The sequence below is a fragment of the Salmo trutta genome, chromosome 4, assembly GCF_901001165.1.
Source record: "Salmo trutta chromosome 4, fSalTru1.1, whole genome shotgun sequence".
NCBI classification, from domain to species: Eukaryota; Metazoa; Chordata; class Actinopteri; order Salmoniformes; family Salmonidae; genus Salmo; species Salmo trutta.
Window position 1 is genome coordinate 53,661,483 of NC_042960.1, and position 19,378 is coordinate 53,680,860.

At 46.8% G+C, this 19,378-nt stretch overlaps 1 protein-coding gene across 3 annotated transcripts in view; it reads left to right on the forward strand.

The window, feature by feature from the left end:
* LOC115192615 (single-stranded DNA-binding protein 3) overlaps window positions 1-19,378 on the forward strand; it is a 120,810-nt gene that overhangs the window by 94,882 nt on the left and 6,550 nt on the right. For all 3 annotated transcript variants that reach the window (XM_029751328.1, XM_029751330.1, XM_029751331.1), the window contains 8 exons: window positions 617-706; window positions 10,315-10,398; window positions 13,856-13,915; window positions 14,046-14,112; window positions 15,137-15,204; window positions 17,317-17,381; window positions 17,602-17,647; window positions 17,768-17,803. In XM_029751328.1, coding sequence (XP_029607188.1) covers window positions 617-706; window positions 10,315-10,398; window positions 13,856-13,915; window positions 14,046-14,112; window positions 15,137-15,204; window positions 17,317-17,381; window positions 17,602-17,647; window positions 17,768-17,803 — 516 coding nt within the window. The remainder of the gene's footprint in view (window positions 1-616; window positions 707-10,314; window positions 10,399-13,855; window positions 13,916-14,045; window positions 14,113-15,136; window positions 15,205-17,316; window positions 17,382-17,601; window positions 17,648-17,767; window positions 17,804-19,378) is intronic.

Here is a 19,378-nt window from a genome sequence, read left to right on the forward strand (position 1 = left end):
GGTCTGGTTACATGAGGGGAGGGCAGCTGTGTAATCCCCTTCACTGGGTGCTGCCTGGTGAACAGACTCAGCCACTGCCTTACATACCTTGGGGGAGGGGGCTCCAACCCCCATTTAACTGCTTAGGAGAGATTTCACCATAGCTAGCCACACACACACACACACACACACACACACACACACACACACACACACAACATATTCCATTTATTTGGTATTTCTACTCAGCATAAATGTTTATAAATTCATAAAGAAAGACAGATGCTTGTCTTTTTAATATGGTCTGAATGCAGCGAAGAAGAAGCAATCTGAGCCAGACGTTCACGTAACAGATGATGTTACGCCTTACTCTCCACCGATTTCTTCTGTCTGTCTGAAAACGCCAAAACCACCCGGAACAATCCATGTCTTTCGTCATGTTGAATAAAACCCCAAGCAGTGGAGACTAGGCTACATCAGACTCTACTGTGGTGAAGGGCCAGATTTATTTAAATGCCTTTGTGTGTAGTATAATGTATAAGATATGTGTTGTTCTGAGTAGTGAGTGTGAATGACTTGTGTGTGCGTGTTTGTTTCAGAGTACTAAGTGTGTGTGTGTTTACTTTGTGTTTTGCAGAGTGCAGCTGCTGCCCCTAGTCCGGTGATGGGTAACATGCCCCCCAACGATGGCATGCCTGGTGGACCCATGCCCCCGGGCTTCTTTCAAGTAAGATCTCTCGCTCGCTTGCAGTAGACTAGGTCTGGCTGGCCAGGGACAGGGAGGTTGGGATGGGAGGGAGGTTGGGATGGGAGGGAGGTTGGGATGGGAGGGAGGTTGGGATGGGAGGGAGGTTGGGATGGGAGGGAGGTTGGGTTGGGTTGGGAGGGAGGTTGGGATGGGAGGGAGGTTGGGATGGGAGGGAGGTTGGGATGGGAGGTTGGGTTGGGTTGGGAGGGAGGTTGGGATGGGAGGGAGGTTGGGATGGGAGGGAGGGAGGTTGGGTTGGGAGGGAGGTTGGGATGGGAGGGAGGTTGTTCTCTACTCTGCTAATTCCTCCTGTCATCACTGCTGTCTGATGGCTGTCTGGGAAGCTAGGGAGGTCACCTGATGATGGGGGCGCGCACCCTATCTGACTACACACACGCCGTCATTTAAACATACTGTATCCTGAAAATATACTCTTGTTGATCAAATGTCATGAAGCTACTGCAAATATGGTTTCCAGTTTTTGCCCGGTGTGTGGGTTTTTGTCCAGTGTGTGGGTTTTTGTCCAGTGTGTGGGTTTTTGTCCAGTGTGTGGGTTTTTGTCCAGTGTGTGGGTTTTTGTCCAGCGTGTGGGTTTTTTGTCCAGCGTGTGGGTTTTTTGTCCAGCGTGTGGGTTTTTTGCCCAGCGTGTGGGTTTTTTGCCCAGCGTGTGGGTTTTTTTGCCCAGCGTGTGGGTTTTTTGCCCAGCGTGTAGGTTTTTGCCTAGTGTGTGTTTTTGCGGCGCTGGCTGTTGTACGGTCTTCTGTTGGTCCTGTTAGCCATGAGCGTGTGTGACAGAGAGGGGGGAGAGGGAGAGAGAGAAGAGGCAGATATGAGGGAATGACTGAGAAAGAGAGGGACTGGGAGAGATAGGGCAGAGAGGGAGGAAGAGGGAGAGACAGATAAGTAGAGGGAGGGAGTGAGAGAGACGGATAAGTAGAGGGAGGAAGAGGGAGAGACGGATAAGTAGAGGGAGGGAGTGAGAGAGACGGATAAGTAGAGGGAGGGAGTGAGAGAGAAGGATAAGTAGAGGGAGGGAGTGAGAGAGACGGATAAGTAGAGGGAGGGAGTGAGAGAGACGGATAAGTAGAGGGAGGGAGTGAGAGAGACGGATAAGTAGAGGGAGGGAGTGAGAGAGACGGATAAGTAGAGGGAGGGAGTGAGAGAGACGGATAAGTAGAGGGAGGGAGTGAGAGAGACGGATAAGTAGAGGGAGGGAGTGAGAGAGACGGATAAGTAGAGGGAGGGAGTGAGAGAGAAGGATAAGTAGAGGGAGGGAGTGAGAGAGAAGGATAAGTAGAGGGAGGGAGTGAGAGAGACGGATAAGTAGAGGGAGGGAGTGAGAGAGACGGATAAGTAGAGGGAGGGAGTGAGAAAGACGGATAAGTAGAGGGAGGGAGTGAGAGAGACGGATAAGTAGAGGGAGGGAGTGAGAGAGACAGATAAGTAGAGGGAGGGAGTGAGAGAGACGGATAAGTAGAGGGAGGGAGTGAGAGAGACAGATAAGTAGAGGGAGGGAGTGAGAGAGACGGATAAGTAGAGGGAGGGAGTGAGAGATGGATAAGTAGAGGGAGGGAGTGAGAGAGAAGGATAAGTAGAGGGAGGGAGTGAGAGAGACGGATAAGTAGAGGGAGGGAGTGAGAGAGACGGATAAGTAGAGGGAGGGAGTGAGAGAGAAGGATAAGTAGAGGGAGGGAGTGAGAGAGACGGATAAGTAGAGGGAGGGAGTGAGAGAGACGGATAAGTAGAGGGAGGGAGTGAGAGAGACGGATAAGTAGAGGGAGGGAGGGAGGGAGGGAGTGAGAGAGACGGATAAGTAGAGGGAGGGAGTGAGAGAGACGGATAAGTAGAGGGAGGGAGTGAGAGAGACGGATAAGTAGAGGGAGGGAGGGAGGGAGGGAGTGAGAGATGGATAAGTAGAGGGAGGGAGTGAGAGAGAAGGATAAGTAGAGGGAGGGAGTGAGAGAGACGGATAAGTAGAGGGAGGGAGTGAGAGAGACGGATAAGTAGAGGGAGGGAGTGAGAGAGACGGATAAGTAGAGGGAGGGAGTGAGAGAAGGGAAGTCTTACTCCACTGTTCTCCACTGCAGCAATTGCCTCCCTGTTCAGCGGCCAGTCAGGCAAAAGAGAGCGGGGGGGAAGGAGTGTGAAACAAAAGCCTACACACACACACACACACACACACACACACACACACACACACACACACACACACACACACACACACACAAGCATGCTGGATCAGTGTGCAGTAGTATAGTATGGAGCAAAGATGACACCAGTTATTCCCTTGGCATCGTTTTACAATGGTGTACTGTAGACACACACACACACACACACACACACACACACACACACACACACACACACACACACACAGAGAGCTCTCTGACAGACTGCCCCTCGGAGTCATTTAGTCTGTTGTCTATGCACAGTCAGATCTTACTAATCACGTGTTCTGTTTCCACTACTGTATTTGTTATCCAAGCTCAGCCCTCTGTAGAGGTTTCTCCAGCAGAGCTGTGGTGTGTTCTGAAAGCTCGCGGTGAAAAATGATAAACCCTTCACTGTTATGGACAAGCTCTGTCTTCTCTTTACTAATGACCTTCCTCCTCTCCCCCCTCCTTCATGTGCCTGCTATCTTTCTCTCATTCACTTTTACTCTCTATCTCTCCCTCCCTCTCTGTCTCACTCTCAGTATCTCAAGCGCGCGTGCGTGCACACACACACACACACACACACACACACACAAACTCAGTGACTTCTGTCTCTTCCCCCTCTTTCTTCTGCTAATCTCTCCTCCATGCAGGATTCAGCTACCTTCCTCACTTTTTACACCATCACCCATCATTCCTCAATATTCCTGCTTCTTTCTCTCTCTCCTCAGCTGACTTGTCTGTTTCTTTCTGTCAGGGAAAAAAGTACAAGAAAAAGTATTAAAAAGTAGTGCATAAATCAAAGAGTTTTTGCATGTGCTTGCAAGGTTGTACAGTACTGCGTGTGTGTGTGTGTGTGTCTGTGTGTGCATGGCTGTGTATCTGTGTGTGCATGGCTGTGTATCTGTGTGTGTGTGTGCATGGCTGTGTATCTGTGTGTGTGTGTGTGTGTGTGTGTGTGTGTGTGTGTGTGTGTGTGTGTGTGTGTGTGTGTGTGTGTGTGTGCATGAATGTGTGTGTGTGTGCATTAATGTGTGTTTGTGTTCGTGGCTGCGTGTGTGTGTACGTGTGTGTAGGTGGCTGCGTGTGTGTGTGTGTGTCTCTGTGTGTGCATGGCTGTGTGTGTGTGTGTGTGTGTGTGTGTGTGTACCTGGCTGTGTGTGTGTGTGTGTGTGTGTACCTGGCTGTGTGTATGTGTGTGTGTGTGTACCTGGCTGTGTGTATGTGTGTGCAAGGCTGTGTGTGTGTGTGTGTTTGTGCAAGGCTGTGTGTGTGTTTGTACAATAGTAGTGAGTGGTGTGTGTTCTAGCATCCCTCCCAAATTCAGAGGAGAGGGGTAATTAACATAGGTGACCCCAGCACTGATGGGGTAGCCCCGAGAGACTCCCCTAATCTGTACCTCATAGGCCAGGGCTCACATCAGGCTCCTGCAGTGGAGAGGGAGGAGTGGAGGGAAGAAGTGAAGGAAGGAAGGAAGGAGTGAGAGTTTGGGGAAGGAGGACCACAAAGCCTGTGTGTTGGCATCTGGCCCGGATCTGCGATTCTCCCTGATATAGCAGGGGTCGGCCCGCTTAATAATCCTCACGGCAAAACTTCACTGGGAAGGGCAGGCCCAACGCACACTAGGAGAGTGGAGGACTAGGAGGGACTGCTGGCACCCAGTAACAGCAGGCTACCCCAGGGAGGTTAGCAGAAAACATTGTTCAATTATTACATTTTACATTAAAAAAAATATGTATATATATATTTAACCTTTATTTAACTAGGCAAGTCAGTTTTATTATTTACAATGACGGCCTACCCCGGCCAAACCCTAACCCAGACGACACTGGGCAAATTGTGCGCCGCCCTATGTGACTCCCAATCACGGCCGGTTGTGATACAGCCTGGAATCGAACCAGGGTCTGTAGTGATGCCTCTAACACTGAGATGCAGTGGCTTAGACCGCTGCTCCACTCGGAAGCCCCAAAATTATTAGTGTTAAGTGCTTCGCTCAAGGCCACAACAGATTTTTCACGTAGTCGGCTCATGGATTGGAACCAGCGACTTTTCGGTTACTGGCCCAATGCTCGTAATTGCTAGGCTACCTACTGCAGAACAGAGCTGGTTTCTAATCTACCGTATATGCACTGTTACAGGAATGGCTCTCCATAGTCAGAGAGACAGCTAGCTAACTGTCATCTAAAATGGGATCACCGTTGGTGCGTATCGTAGTTATGTCGCCTGGGGCTGAGTTTGTTGGTCAGGTGAGTCTTAAGAGTCAAGGTACTGATAGGTGATAATGTCTAGCTTGGGTGTAGTAGCTACTTTCTTCTAGAGAATCAGAGAATCATCCACAGATGATGCAACCACTATTGCACTCCACTCTGCCCTTTCCCACCTGGACAAGAGGAACACCAATGTGAGAATGCTGTTCACTGACAACAGCTCAGCTTTCAACACCGTAGTGCCCTCCAGGCTCATCACTAAGCTAAGGACCCTGGGACTAAACACATCCCTCTGCAACTGGATACTGGACTTCCTGACGGGCTGCCCCCATGTGGTGAGGGTAGGCAACAACACATCTGCCACGCTGACCTGATTCAGAGGGGTTGGGGTAAATGCGGAAGACACATTTCGGTTGAATGCATTCAGTTGTACAACTGACTAGGTATCCCCTTTCATTCAACACGGGGGGCCCCTCAGAGGTGCGTGCTTAGTCCCCTCCTGTACTCCCTGTTCACACATGACTAGGAGCTGATTGTGGACTACAGGAAACGGAGGGCCGAGCACGCCCCCATTCACACCAACAGGGCTGTAGTGGAACGGGTCGAGCGCTTCTGTGTCCATATCACTCTGGATCTATTATGGTCCACACACACACACACACAAGACAGTCGTGAAGAGGGCACGACAACGCCTCTTCCCCCTCCGGAGGATGCAAAGATTTGGCATGGGCCCTCCGATCCTCAAAAAGTTCTACGGCTGCACCATTAAGAGCATCTTGACTGGTTGCATCACTGCTTGGTATGGCTACTGTCAGCATCCGACTGCAAGGCGCTACAGAGAGTAGTGCGTACGGCCCGGTACATCACTGGGGTCGAGTTCCCTGACATCCAGTTAGCATTTCACTGTTAGTCTACACCTGTTCTTTACGAACATGTGATTTTAATAATATTTGATATGATTTGATTTGAACTCTGTTGGGTTGATGGACTACCCATTGTGTTTGAACATGTCTTGGTCTCTATGGTAGAAGGTTAGACTGGATCCTATTGGTTAAACTTTGAGAATGCCTGGTAGAAGTGATATGTGAATAGGACCACTGGAGAAGGAGTATTGGCATTCCTGGGCCAACTCTTTCTCTCCAGTCCCAGTCTGTTGTTCACGCTGTTAACTGTCTGTCTGTAGCCTAGTCTGGCAGTAGCATATCGTACGAGTGGTTCAACTAAACCTGGTTTGGATTCTAATGACGAAGACTCTTGAGCTGTTGATTCAGGTTTCTAGTTTATGTTCAATCATTGCAGAGCCTATTCCAGGTCTGCCACTGAAACGAAGACTGACATTCCTGACCACTGTGGCAGGAATCATAGATACACGGCAGTGACTCACGTCTTCATACCATGGTAACACACTAAATCAGCTCACTATTCTTCAGTCTCCTCGGGGAGCAAACCCTCAGTCTTTCCCCACCGAGCTGACAGGTTGCCATGCCATACCATGAGCCTGTAGCACTGCTGCTGGAATGTAGAAAGGAATGACAATGAGTGTGTATTTTGCTGTTGTTCATCCAGGCTTTGTTTGTTGTGTTTCAGTTTGCCTTTGTGTTCGGGCCTGTCTATGGTAGATCTGCACTGCCCTCTAGTGGTGATGGAGAAGTACTGTATATGCATACTCATGACTGGCTCAGTATTGCCATCCAATCTGTGTTCAGTTACTGCCTCTTCAGGGAAAGCAGCAGAGTTGTTGTGTTGTTCCTAAAGCAGATCTGGGGAGGGTGAGTCTGGGAGTACGTTGGGTGGCTTTTGTCGGTGGTTTTGTGGTACGCTGCCAAGCTGTTATCTCCTTAGCTGTGTAGAAAATGATTTTATTAATTGCTTCATTTAACCCCCACCCCCCCACCCCCTTCTTCCCTCGTACAGATGCGCTCGTACAGACACCCACACACAGTCCACCGCTACAGCGCCAGCCCTCCACTTTCAACTGCTGAGAGGCCAGGTAGTGCAGCTGGTGTTAACCACCACCCAAAACGCTGCTAGCTACCTCGGCCCTACGCTCAGTCATTGCCGCAACGCTACCATTTACGTTTGACATTTTAGTCATTTAGCAGACACTCTTATCTAGAGCGACTTACATGTGCAGTTAGGGTTAATTGTCTTGTTTAACCTCTCTCGGATATGTGGGACGAAATCGTCCCACCTAGTCAACAGCCAGTGGAATCGAGTGGCGCGATATTCAAAAACCTTAAAAATGCTATAACTTCAATTTCTCAAACATATGACTATTTTACACCATTTTAAAGACAAGACTCTCGTTAATCTAACCACATTGTCCGATTTCAAAAAGGCTTTACAACGAAAGCAAAACATTAGATTATGTCAGGAGAGTACCTAGCCAGAAATAATCACACACCCATTTTTCAAGCTAGCATATAATGTCACATAAACCAAAACCACAGCTAAATGCAGCACTAACCTTTGATGATCTTCATCAGATGACACTCCTAGGACATTATGTTATACAATACATGCATGTTTTGTTCAATCAAGTTCATATATATAAAAAAAAACTGCTTTTTACATTAGCATGTGACGTTCAGAACTAGCAAACATACCGAAAACCTTCGGTGAATTTACTAAATTACTCACGATAAACGTTCACAAAAAAACATAACAATTATTTTAAGAATTATAGATACAGAACTCCTTTATGCAATCGCAGTGTCAGATTTTAAAATAGCTTTTCGGCAAAAGCACATTTTGCAATATTCTGAGTAGATAGCTCGCCATCACGGGCTAGCTAATTTGACACCCACCAAGTTTGGCGTTCACTAAACTCAGAATTACTATAAGAAAAATTGGATTACCTTTGCTGTTCTTCGTCAGAATGCACTCCCAGGACTTCTACTTCAACCACAAATGTTGTTTTGGTTCAAAATAATCCATAGTTATGTTCAAATATCCTCTGTTTTGTCCGTGCGTTCAGGTCCCTATCCGAAGGGTGATGCGCGGACGCATGTTGTGACAAAAAAATTCAAAATATTCCATTACCGTACTTCGAAGCATGTCAAACGCTGTTTAAAATCTATTTTTATGCGATTTTCCTCGTAAAATAGCGATAATATTCCGACCGGGAGACGTTGTTTTCGTTCAAAGACTGAAAGAAGAAAATGCTGTCTTCATGTGCACGCGTGCGCCCGTGTCATTGTTCTCAGATCGACCACTTTCCAAATGCGCTACTGTTTTTCAGCCAGGGACTGCAGAGTCAACATTCCCCGTTCTGGCGCCTTCTGAGAGCCTATGGGAGCCTTAGAAAATGTCACGTTACAGCAGAGATCCTCTGTTTTCGATAAAGAGGCTATAGAAGGCCAAGAAATGGTCAGAGAGGGCACTTCCTGTATAGAATCTTCTCAGGTTTTGGCCTGCCATATGAGTTCTGTTATACTCACAAACACCATTCAAACAGTTTTAGAAACTTTAGGGTGTTTTCTATCCAAATCAAACAATTATATGCGTATTCTAGTTTCTGGGCAGGAGTAATAACCAGATTAAATCGGTACGTTTTTTATCCGGACGTGAAAATACTGCCCCCTACCCAAGAGAGGTTAACGGTATATTGACAGATTTTTCACCTAGTCTACTATCATGACTTGTAACATCTGTCTTTTTCATAACACTTACTCAGATCCAGAACTCTATAGCTGCAGTCATATGTGTTACTGTTAACAAATGTCATATTTTTCTCTTCTCTAGGTTAGAATTGTAAATGAAAGCATTAGGCTGCTATGGTAAGTGGGTTTTATACACAACACACACTTGTAAAAACCTTATGTTAAACTCTCGCTGTGGAAACACTTAATCATAAGAGCTCCTCATAAGTCTACAGCTATGTGCCTTATCAACACAGCACTCACATGGAGAGGCCTGTACATGAGTTGGCCGATGAGGACGATGGTGACTGTGGGTACATATACCTCTAACACTGTACACCTCTAAGTCAGCATTGGTTGACTTGCTGCTTACCTCCTAGGGCTAAAGCATTGTTGTATTGTTAAAAAAGTAGTTGACTGCATTAGAGTTGAGGTTTTATTTATTTTCATTCTCCTCAAGCTCAGTTTTTGAACATTTTGTTTCACTGCTCTCCCCTCTGTCAGCGCACCACCATTCTCCCCAGTGCCAGGGCTTCTCAGGGTGGTTGAGCAGGAGAAGGGAGATACTGCTGGTGTCTGCTGCTGCTTGGTCCGTCGGAACTGAAGAGAGTTTGTTTGATTTAGTAGGAATTAGGTTTCATCAGACAGGTTGGATCTTCTAGTGAGATGTGTTAAATAGAAGGATTGTCTCCTGGCCAGGTGCAGACATGTGTAGTGTGTTAGACAGATCAGTGTCTCTCTGCTCCCGTGGGCAGACATTCAGTTGAAATGTGTGTGTGTGTGTGTGTGTGTGTGTGTGTGTGTGTGTGTGTGTGTGTGTTTAGTTAGTGCTCATACAGGTGTGTGTCTGGTGTTGCAGATTTGAAATGGCAGGATTAGGGGATTACCAGTCTGCTACATTACCTGAAGGCTTCAGCAGTGCAGCAGGGTGTGTATGCATGCGTGACTGGTGTGCACGTGGTGTGTGTGTGGGGGGGGTCTGCTGCTACTGCATGGTTACCTGAGAAGCTCAGGCGTCATGGAGGCTCTGAAAGACCGATAAAATAACACATGACTGTGAACGTGTGTGGTCTCCTCTGTATGACTGGGTTTACATACTGTGTGTTCAAGTGAGAACAGGTCCTGGCTTGGAGGTGGTTTCTTAATGGGTTATCTAGGTAGAAATATTTCTGAGGATAGATGTTTTATGTCATGTATTTACGTACATAGTTACTGTATGTGGTACGATTTCCTTTTCTACACTGTCAGTTGGGAATTACTTAAGTATGACTGTGTTGCTAAGAAATTAATTATATGAATTATATTTAAGTTGACATATATTATTTGAACACATTTCATGAATAAAGACACAGTACACACACCTGCAGTGAAATAGGAATGAATTGTAAACAGTTAGCTATAGTGGTCTAGTGTGTTTTAAAAGCACAGCTGATCCATAGGTTGTGTAGTGCTTCTATCCTGGGCGAGTGTTTTTATGTGTGGTAGAGGGAGGGAGCATCAACACCAACAGCTAGCTCACCTCCATGGTCCTGCGAGCCTCACTGTGTCATTCATCTCCCTCTCTCTTCCTCTCTTCTCTCTTAAAGGGACCTCCCGGCTCCCAGCCGTCACCCCACGCACAGCCACCCCCACACAACCCCAACAACCCCATGATGGGACCTCATGGCCAGGTAAGACACACTCACACACACCCTTCTCTCTCACACACGCTTAGCCCCCTCTCCCTCACCTCTTGCTGCATAGGCAGGCACTCCCTCTTTCACTTCTCACTCACTACCTCTGCCTGTCCACTTTACACTGAGAGGCCTCTGTCTCCCTTGGTCTCTTCCTCTCTGCCTGTCCACTCACACTGAGAGGCTTTTGTCTCCCTCGGTCTCTTCCTCTTTTTCACTCACTCACTCCTTATCTGTCTCTTTTTGTCTCTCACCCACACTCCCTACCCACCTTCCACCCCCCAAAACATATGTCCATACAAACAGCCCTGCTCTCTAGTTGTGGACAGACAGTGGCCATGACCCTGTAGATCGGATAAATAATTCAGCTGTGTTGGCCCAGCTGTAGAGAATAAAGGGGGAGTGGAGGTGCATCTGGCCAGGCTGAGCGGAGCAGACATGCTCTCTCCTCTCCCTGACCCCGGCACTCACGATCCCATATCCCATCAATATCCCATCAATATCCCATTAATATTGCACTGTGGAGCGCTCACACACAAACTCACCACAACTTGGCTTCGATAAAAGGGGAGGGGGAGAGGAGAGAGAGAGGGAGGGGGAGAGAGAGAGGGAGGGGGAGAGAGAGAGGGAGGGGGAGAGGAGAGAGGGATGGGGGAGAGGAGAGAGGGATGGGGGAGAGGAGAGAGGGGAGAGAGGAGAGGGGGGAGAGAGAATTAAGGACAGCTAGATGGAGGGAGAAGGGGAAGGGATAGAGGGAGAGCGATAGAGGGTGAAGGGGAAATGGCAGTCTTTCCCTCCAGGGCCTGGTCATTACTTAACCTGTCCTCCAGCTGGCCTCGTTTCCCTTCGACCAACTAGTACCTTCCATTTAATTGGCTCTGATAGCCTGTTTCTGTGTTGTCATGGCGTCATGTTTCGCATGACTGTACACATCTCTCATAGCATGATAATTTGTGTGCTATTTCATTGTCAATAACACTGGTTAGTTGCGCTCTTAATGATTATTATATTTTGTTTTCCCTTGATAAATCAAAGTATTTTTTAGATAGGTTTTTTTTGTTAAGGCGTCCGCATACTTCTCATCCTAAACAGTTCGTAACAATTTGTGCATATATTATGACAACATTTTGTTACGTCTTGGATTTTTTCTCGAGGCAAGCTGAAGTTAGTAGCCAAAGTCTACGCCCCCTCATCGGCCATTGTTCAACAGTAGGAATTCTTGAATGAAGTGCCTGTCGTCATTCAGCGAGAGACGACTTGTACTCCTGCATATTTTTTCACTTGAGATATACTGAATCAAACATCTTATTTAGATGTAAAATTGCGTGACTAAGATCTCCTTGGAAAAAAGTCAAAATTAATGACAGATTTCTTGAATTATCTCAGACTATTTTGTGAAAGGGTATACTGGCTACGGTGTCTTAAAATGGACAAACAGTACTATTGCTGCTTTTTTCTTGTTCTTCAAGCGAAGGTCTTTTTAAAGGAGTATACGAGCACAACTCGGCTAGGCGCCAGCCGAACTGAAGCATGCCGACGCCTTTAGATACAACCACAGAAAATATCTCAGTGTATCACACTGTGGAAATCTTGTCTGGTAGCTCTGTTGGACAATTTATCAGTACAGTCAGTTGTGTTTGTGTGTGTACATGTGTAAAAACTGATATAGGTATGTATTCTTACACTACCCTCCTGCACACACCCTCCCATCCTCATCCCTCATCCTCTACTGTTCCCTCATTCAACATGCTGACGTCACCCTCCCATCCTCATCCCTCATCCTCTACTGTTCCCTCATTCAACATGCTGACGTCACCCTCCCATCCTCATCCCTCATCCTCTACTGTTCCCTCATTCAACATGCTGACGTCACCCGCCCATCCTCATCCCTCATCCTCTACTGTTCCCTCATTCAACATGCTGACGTCACCCTCCCATCCTCATCCCTCATCCTCTACTGTTCCCTCATTCAACATGCTGACGTCACCCTCCCATCCTCATCCCTCATCCTCTACTGTTCCCTCATTCAACATGCTGACGTCACCCTCCCATCCTCATCCCTCATCCTCTACTGTTCCCTCATTCAACATGCTGACGTCACCCTCCCATCCTCATCCCTCATCCTCTACTGTTCCCTCATTCAACATGCTGACGTCACCCTCCCATCCTCATCCCTCATCCTCTACTGTTCCCTCATTCAACATGCTGACGTCACCCGCCCATCCTCATCCCTCATCCTCTACTGTTCCCTCATTCAACATGCTGACGTCACCCTCCCATCCTCATCCCTCATCCTCTACTGTTCCCTCATTCAACATGCTGACGTCACCCTCCCATCCTCATCCCTCATCCTCTACTGTTCCCTCATTCAACATGCTGACGTCACCCTCCCATCCTCATCCCTCATCCTCTACTGTTCCCTCATTCAACATGCTGACGTCACCCGCCCATCCTCATCCCTCATCCTCTACTGTTCCCTCATTCAACATGCTGACGTCACCCGCCCATCCTCATCCCTCATCCTCTACTGTTCCCTCATTCAACATGCTGACGTCACCCTCCCATCCTCATCCCTCATCCTCTACTGTTCCCTCATTCAACATGCTGACGTCACCCGCCCATCCTCATCCCTCATCCTCTACTGTTCCCTCATTCAACATGCTGACGTCACCCGCCCATCCTCATCCCTCATCCTCTACTGTTCCCTCATTCAACATGCTGACGTCACCCTCCCATCCTCATCCCTCATCCTCTACTGTTCCCTCATTCAACATGCTGACGTCACCCTCCCATCCTCATCCCTCATCCTCTACTGTTCCCTCATTCAACATGCTGACGTCACCCTCCCATCCTCATCCCTCATCCTCTACTGTTCCCTCATTCAACATGCTGACGTCACCCTCCCATCCTCATCCCTCATCCTCTACTGTTCCCTCATTCAACATGCTGACGTCACCCGCCCATCCTCATCCCTCATCCTCTACTGTTCCCTCATTCAACATGCTGACGTCACCCTCCCATCCTCATCCCTCATCCTCTACTGTTCCCTCATTCAACATGCTGACGTCACCCTCCCATCCTCATCCCTCATCCTCTACTGTTCCCTCATTCAACATGCTGACGTCACCCTCCCATCCTCATCCCTCATCCTCTACTGTTCCCTCATTCAACATGCTGACGTCACCCGCCCATCCTCTACTCCACCTTTCTCTCCATCTCTTCCCCCCTCTCTCTTTATCTCCCCTCTTTATTTCCCCCGTTCTATTCTGCCCTATTAGTCTTCAGCATCTGAGGACTGTTGTTCAGACTGTTGTTCAGACACAAACTTTGCCTTGTGTAGAATGCAAACAAAGCAAATTTTCTCCAGCACAATGGTTCCCCCTGCTGACAGCGGAAAGTCATACAGTAACATGATGGATAAGACTAACGTTGACATCTATCCTCCTCCCCACAGCCTTTCATGTCTCCAAGGTACCCAGGTGGACCTCGCCCCTCACTCCGCATGCCAAATCAGGTAAAGTACCCCCCCCCCAAAAAAAGGTGACCTCTACTAGAAGTATGTGTCTTACATGTGAGTAGTACATTTTCAGGGAGTTGAATGCTCTGTGCTAATGTTCCTCTCTCTCTTACCCTTCATCTCTCAGCCCCCTGTGGGAGTCCCAGGATCCCAGCCTCTCCTGCCAAACAGCCTGGACCCCACCAGACCACAGGGTAAACACCTCACACTTCTATTCACTTTGTAACATGTAATATGTATTAGCTTAAAGCTGGAATCTGTACTTGGTGAAACTGCCACAACGAACACTGTTTTTCTTAACATTGGACATCATTGCTTTCGTGATAGAAAGGGGTATGTACTGCATATTCATCTGCCTCTGGGTAGAAAAACACCTTAACCCCCTAGAGTCGATTGACACACCACTGCATCAATCTAAATGACAAAACAAGGTGGCAGAGCTGTAAAAGGCAGCAGAGTTTGTCAGACCATGAGACATCCAAAAATCGGTCTTCTCACGAAAACGTCTGTAGCGTCCAAACGGTTTGACCTACATACCATTACCACTCTATGGAAAGAGGAGACTCTCACGATGGTGTTCTCAGTTTTGCTCTATGGTCCCCCCAAGTGTCAGGGGACTCGTCTGAAGTCGGTACCGTCGATGTGCCAACTTCTGTTAGTTGCGTACAAACTGTTTGGGCTACAAACTAATGTGACCCCACTGTGGAAAGGGGAGATTCTCACGATCATGATTGGGTTCTCCAAGTATCACAGGATTCGTCTGAAGATAACATTTATGGAAGTATAAAGGTAGTTTTGTGCCTACCCCCAAAAAGGGGTTCAATACAGGGGTTAATTTCCAGAATCCCACAGTATCCCTTTAAAGGTGCAATATGCAGAAATCACTCCACCATTTTCTGGTTGCAAAAATTCCAATAGTTTCTGTGACAAAACAAGCAAAACCATCTAAATCGCTGTAAAATATTTTTCAATAAGCACACTTTTCTTTTGTTCAGCTGTTTGAAGCTGGTGTACAAAGCAAAAACGAAACTTAAGAACGGGAAGCATAGAAATTGGACCCAGCACGGATCTACTGCTTCTTAGACTTGCTTTCAATGAAAATGACAGATCTATAACTCACATTGCATATTGCAGCTTTAGGGATATGTCCTTGTAGAATGTATTTGGTCTGAAATTGTCCCATGCTGACGGACTTCTTCTCGATCATCCCTCATCCAGGACATCCAAACATGGGCGGCCCGATGCGTATGAATCCCCCCAGAGGGATGGGTGGCATGGGCCCACAGGTACAGACAGACACCATCACTCCCCCTAAACTCTGCTGCTCCACCCCTCTATCCATGATCCCCATGTCCCTTTACAGCATAACACACAAGGTTGCTTTCATCTCTGCTTATTCCCTAATGTCTGTCTCAACCTACAGTATTTCTATCTGGAAAAGCTAAATGAAAAATGTATAACCACAAATACACTATTTTTACATGAAATCTCTATAGACAAATATTTGTAGTAGAATGGCCTTACTGAAGAGCTCAGTGACTTTCAACTTATCACAGTCATAGGACGCCACTTTTCCAACAAATCAGTTCGTCAAATTTATGCCCTGCTAGAGCTGCCCAGGTCAACTGTAAGTGCTGTTATTGTGAAGAGGAAATGTTTAGGAGCAACAAAGGCTCAGCCGCGATGGGGGCAATTAAGGGGAAATTATTTTGGAATGAAATGTTTGTCGAGCAGCTGTCCACATATTTTTGGTCATGTAGTGTAATTGCTAAGTGTCATAAAAAATCCAAGTCCAGACAACTTGATGAAGGCCGAAAACGTGTTGGTGTATTTTAATAATGAAGTAGCCCACACTTTAAAGGCTTTTTAACTTGTAAACTCACACAAGTGCCTGGACTTGGATTTCTTTATGCCACTTAGCATTTATTTGTGGTTATAATTCCTCCTTAAGCTTTTCTAGTACTGTTCCCCTCCAAGAGCACCTGTGGTTGTTTTAGAATACCTGAAGCACTCTTCCTACTTTTTCCCCCCCAACTATTTCTATCTGCTTTGTCTCAAAGCGAGCCCGACATCATACCCCTCAAGTAGCACCCCTCTCCTTGTTAAGTATAAATCCACAGTCTAGTTTCAAATCACCAAGTTAGTTTGAGTTTCATGCCTCTCCCTGCCCTTCCCTTCCATTCTCCCTGCCCTTCTGCTCTTCTCCCTGCCCTTCTGCCCTTCTCCCTGCCCTTCTGCCCTTCTCCCTCCCCTTCTCCCTTCCATTCTCCCTGCTCTTCTGCCCTTCTGCTCTTCTGCCCTTCTGCCCTTCTCCCTCCCCTTCTCCCTGCCCTTCTGCCCTTCTCCCTCCTCTTCTCCCTGCCCTTCTGCCCTTCTCCCTCCCTTTCTCCCTTCCATTCTCCCTGCCCTTCTCCCTGCCCTTCTCCCTGCCCTTCTCCCTGCCCTTCTCCCTGCCCTTCTCCCTTCCCTTCTGCCCTTCTCCCTGCCCTTCTCCCTTCCATTCTCCCTGCCCTTCTGCCCTTCTCCCTGCCCTTCTCCCTCCCCTTCTCCCTTCCATTCTCCCTGCCCTTCTGCTCTTCTGCCCTTCTGCCCTTCTCCCTCCCCTTCTCCCTGCCCTTCTGCCCTTCTGCCCTTCTCCCTCCCCTTCTCCCTGCCCTTCTGCCCTTCTCCCTCCCTTTCTCCCTTCCATTCTCCCTCCCCTTCTCCCTTCCATTCTCCCTGCCCTTCTGCCCTTCTCCCTCCCCCCTCCCCTTCTCCCTCCCCTTCTCCCTCCCCTTCTCCCTGCCCTTCTGCCCTTCTCCCTCCCCCCCTCCCCTTCTCCCTCCCCTTCTCCCTCCCCTTCTCCCTGCCCTTCTGCCCTTCTCCCTCCCCCCTCCCCTTCTCCCTCCCCTTCTCCCTCCCCTTCTCCCTGCCCTTCTGCCCTTCTCCCTGCCTCTTCCTGCCCCCCCCCCCAGCTACCCTCACTGTGTAACTTTGGCAGGCAACAATTCAGCAGCTTGTGCGACATCTGCTCGACCAGTGTAATCGTCTGCTGAACAAACCTCTACCTCTGAATGGAGCTACTCTGTCCTGCTCCACACTACTGTCCTGCCAAGCCCCCACTGTGCAGCCATCACCACACACACACACACACACACACACACACACACACACACATATATATATATATATATATATATATATATATATATATATATATATATTATAATGTACACACACGCACCACATATTCAGACACACATGCCCCTGTTATCATTATACACGTACATTGCTGATCAGGATCAAGTCATTAAAAACTGGCATCTGTCTTAAACACAACAAATGAGAATGTGATCCCTGGCATGTATTGTCCTTACTAGTACCAAGGGTTGACGCGGTGTGTTCCTCTCCCTGTGTAGAACTATGGTGGTGGAATGAGGCCTCCTCCCAACTCGATGGGGCCAGGAATGCCAGGGATGAACATGTGAGTACAGTCATTCTCCAAAGGCATTTCATCACCTCCATCTACTTACCATGATATTTTTTGGTCCAAATATCTGAAGTACGATTGGAATTGTTATTAATAGCACTGATAGGATGTAAGAATATTTGACAAGTAACAATTTGAGCAAATACAAGCTCTAATTTGTTCCGCAGTGAGCCTCTCTCACACAGCCTCTTTTCCTCCCCTCTCTCTGTCTCAGGGGTCCTGGAGGTCGAGGTCCCTGGCCCAATCCCAACGCAAACTCAGTAAGTCCTGCTCACTCACCTTCTCACTCACTCTAATGCCTCATTTATTTTAGAGGCATTTCTTTGTTGTGAAAGTCATGAGTTTACTGATTGCGTCCCCTTTCTATTCTCTTTCTGTAGATAGCCTATTCCTCGTCATCTCCTGGCAACTATGTGGTAAGTCTCAAGCCTAAAAACGGGTTAGTATTGTTAGCCATAGCTGACACCTGACTGGCATGCTACTGTATACAGTGCGTTGAGAAAGTTTTCACACCCCTTGACTTTTTCCACATTTTGTTGTGTTACAGCCTGAATTTAAAACCGATTTCAATTGAGATTGTGTGTCACTGGCCTACACAATAACCCATAATGTCAAAGTGGGATTATGTTTTTCATAGAAAATGAAAAGCAGAAATGTATTGAATCTAAGTATTGAACCCCTTTGTTATAGCAATCCTAAATAAATTCAGGAGTAAATATGTGTTTAACAAGTCATAATAAGCTGCATGGACTCACACTGTGTGCAATAATAATGTTTAACATGATTTTTGAAGGACTACTGTACCTCATCTCTGTACCCCACATATACAATTATCTGTAAGGTCCCTCAGTCGAGCAGTGAATTTCAAACACAGATTCAACCAAAGACCAGGGCGGTTTTCCAATGCCTCGCAAAGAATGGTACCTATTGGTAGATGGGTAAAAACAAAATACATTGAAAATCCCTTTGAGCATGGTGAAGTTATTAGTTACACTTTGGATGGTGTATCAATACACCCAGTCAATACAAAGATACAGACGTCCTTCCTAACTCAGTTGCCAAAGAGGAAAGAAACCGCTCAGAGTTCAGTTAGAGTATATTGGCTGTGATAGGAGAAAACTGAGGATGGATCAACAACATTGTAGTTACTCCACAATACTAAGCTAAATGATAGGGTGAAAGAGGGAAGCCTGTACAGAATAAAAATATTCCAAAACATGCATCCTGTTTGCAATAAGTCACTAAAGTAAGACTGCCAAAAATGTGGCAAAGAAATTAACTTAATGTCCTGAATGAAAAGCGTAATGTTTGGAGCATATCCAACACATCACTGAGTACCACTCTTCATATTTTCGAGCATGGTGGTGGCAGCATCATGTTTTGGGTATGCTTGTCATCGACAAGGACTAGGGAGTTTTTTAGGATAAAAATAAACTGAATAGAGCTTATAAATTCACCTTTCAGCAGGACAATAAATTAAAACACAAGGCCAAATATACACTGGAGTTGCTTACCAAAACAACATTAACTGTTCCTGAGTGGCCTAGTTGCAGTTTTGACTTAAATCAGCTTGAAAATCTATGGCAAGACTTGAAAATGCCTGTCTAGCAATGCTCAACAACCAACTTGACAGTGCTTAAATATTTTTTTAAAGAAGAATGTGCAATTATTTTCTAATCCAGGTGTGCAAAGTTCATAGACTTACCCAGAAAGACTCACTGCTGTAATCACTGTCAAAGGTGATTCTAATATGTATTGACTCAAGGGGTTTTAATACTTATATAATCAACATATATTAGTGTTTTATTTTTCATAAATATTTGTATTTTGTGTAGATCATTGACAAAAAAAATCACAATTAAATTAATTTTAATCTCACCTTGTAACCCCACAAAATGTGGAAAAAGTCGAGGGGTGTAAATATTTTCTGAAGGCACTGTAGGTCTCGATGATTTGAAAATATCTTTCCTCTATATCTCTCTCTCCTCCTC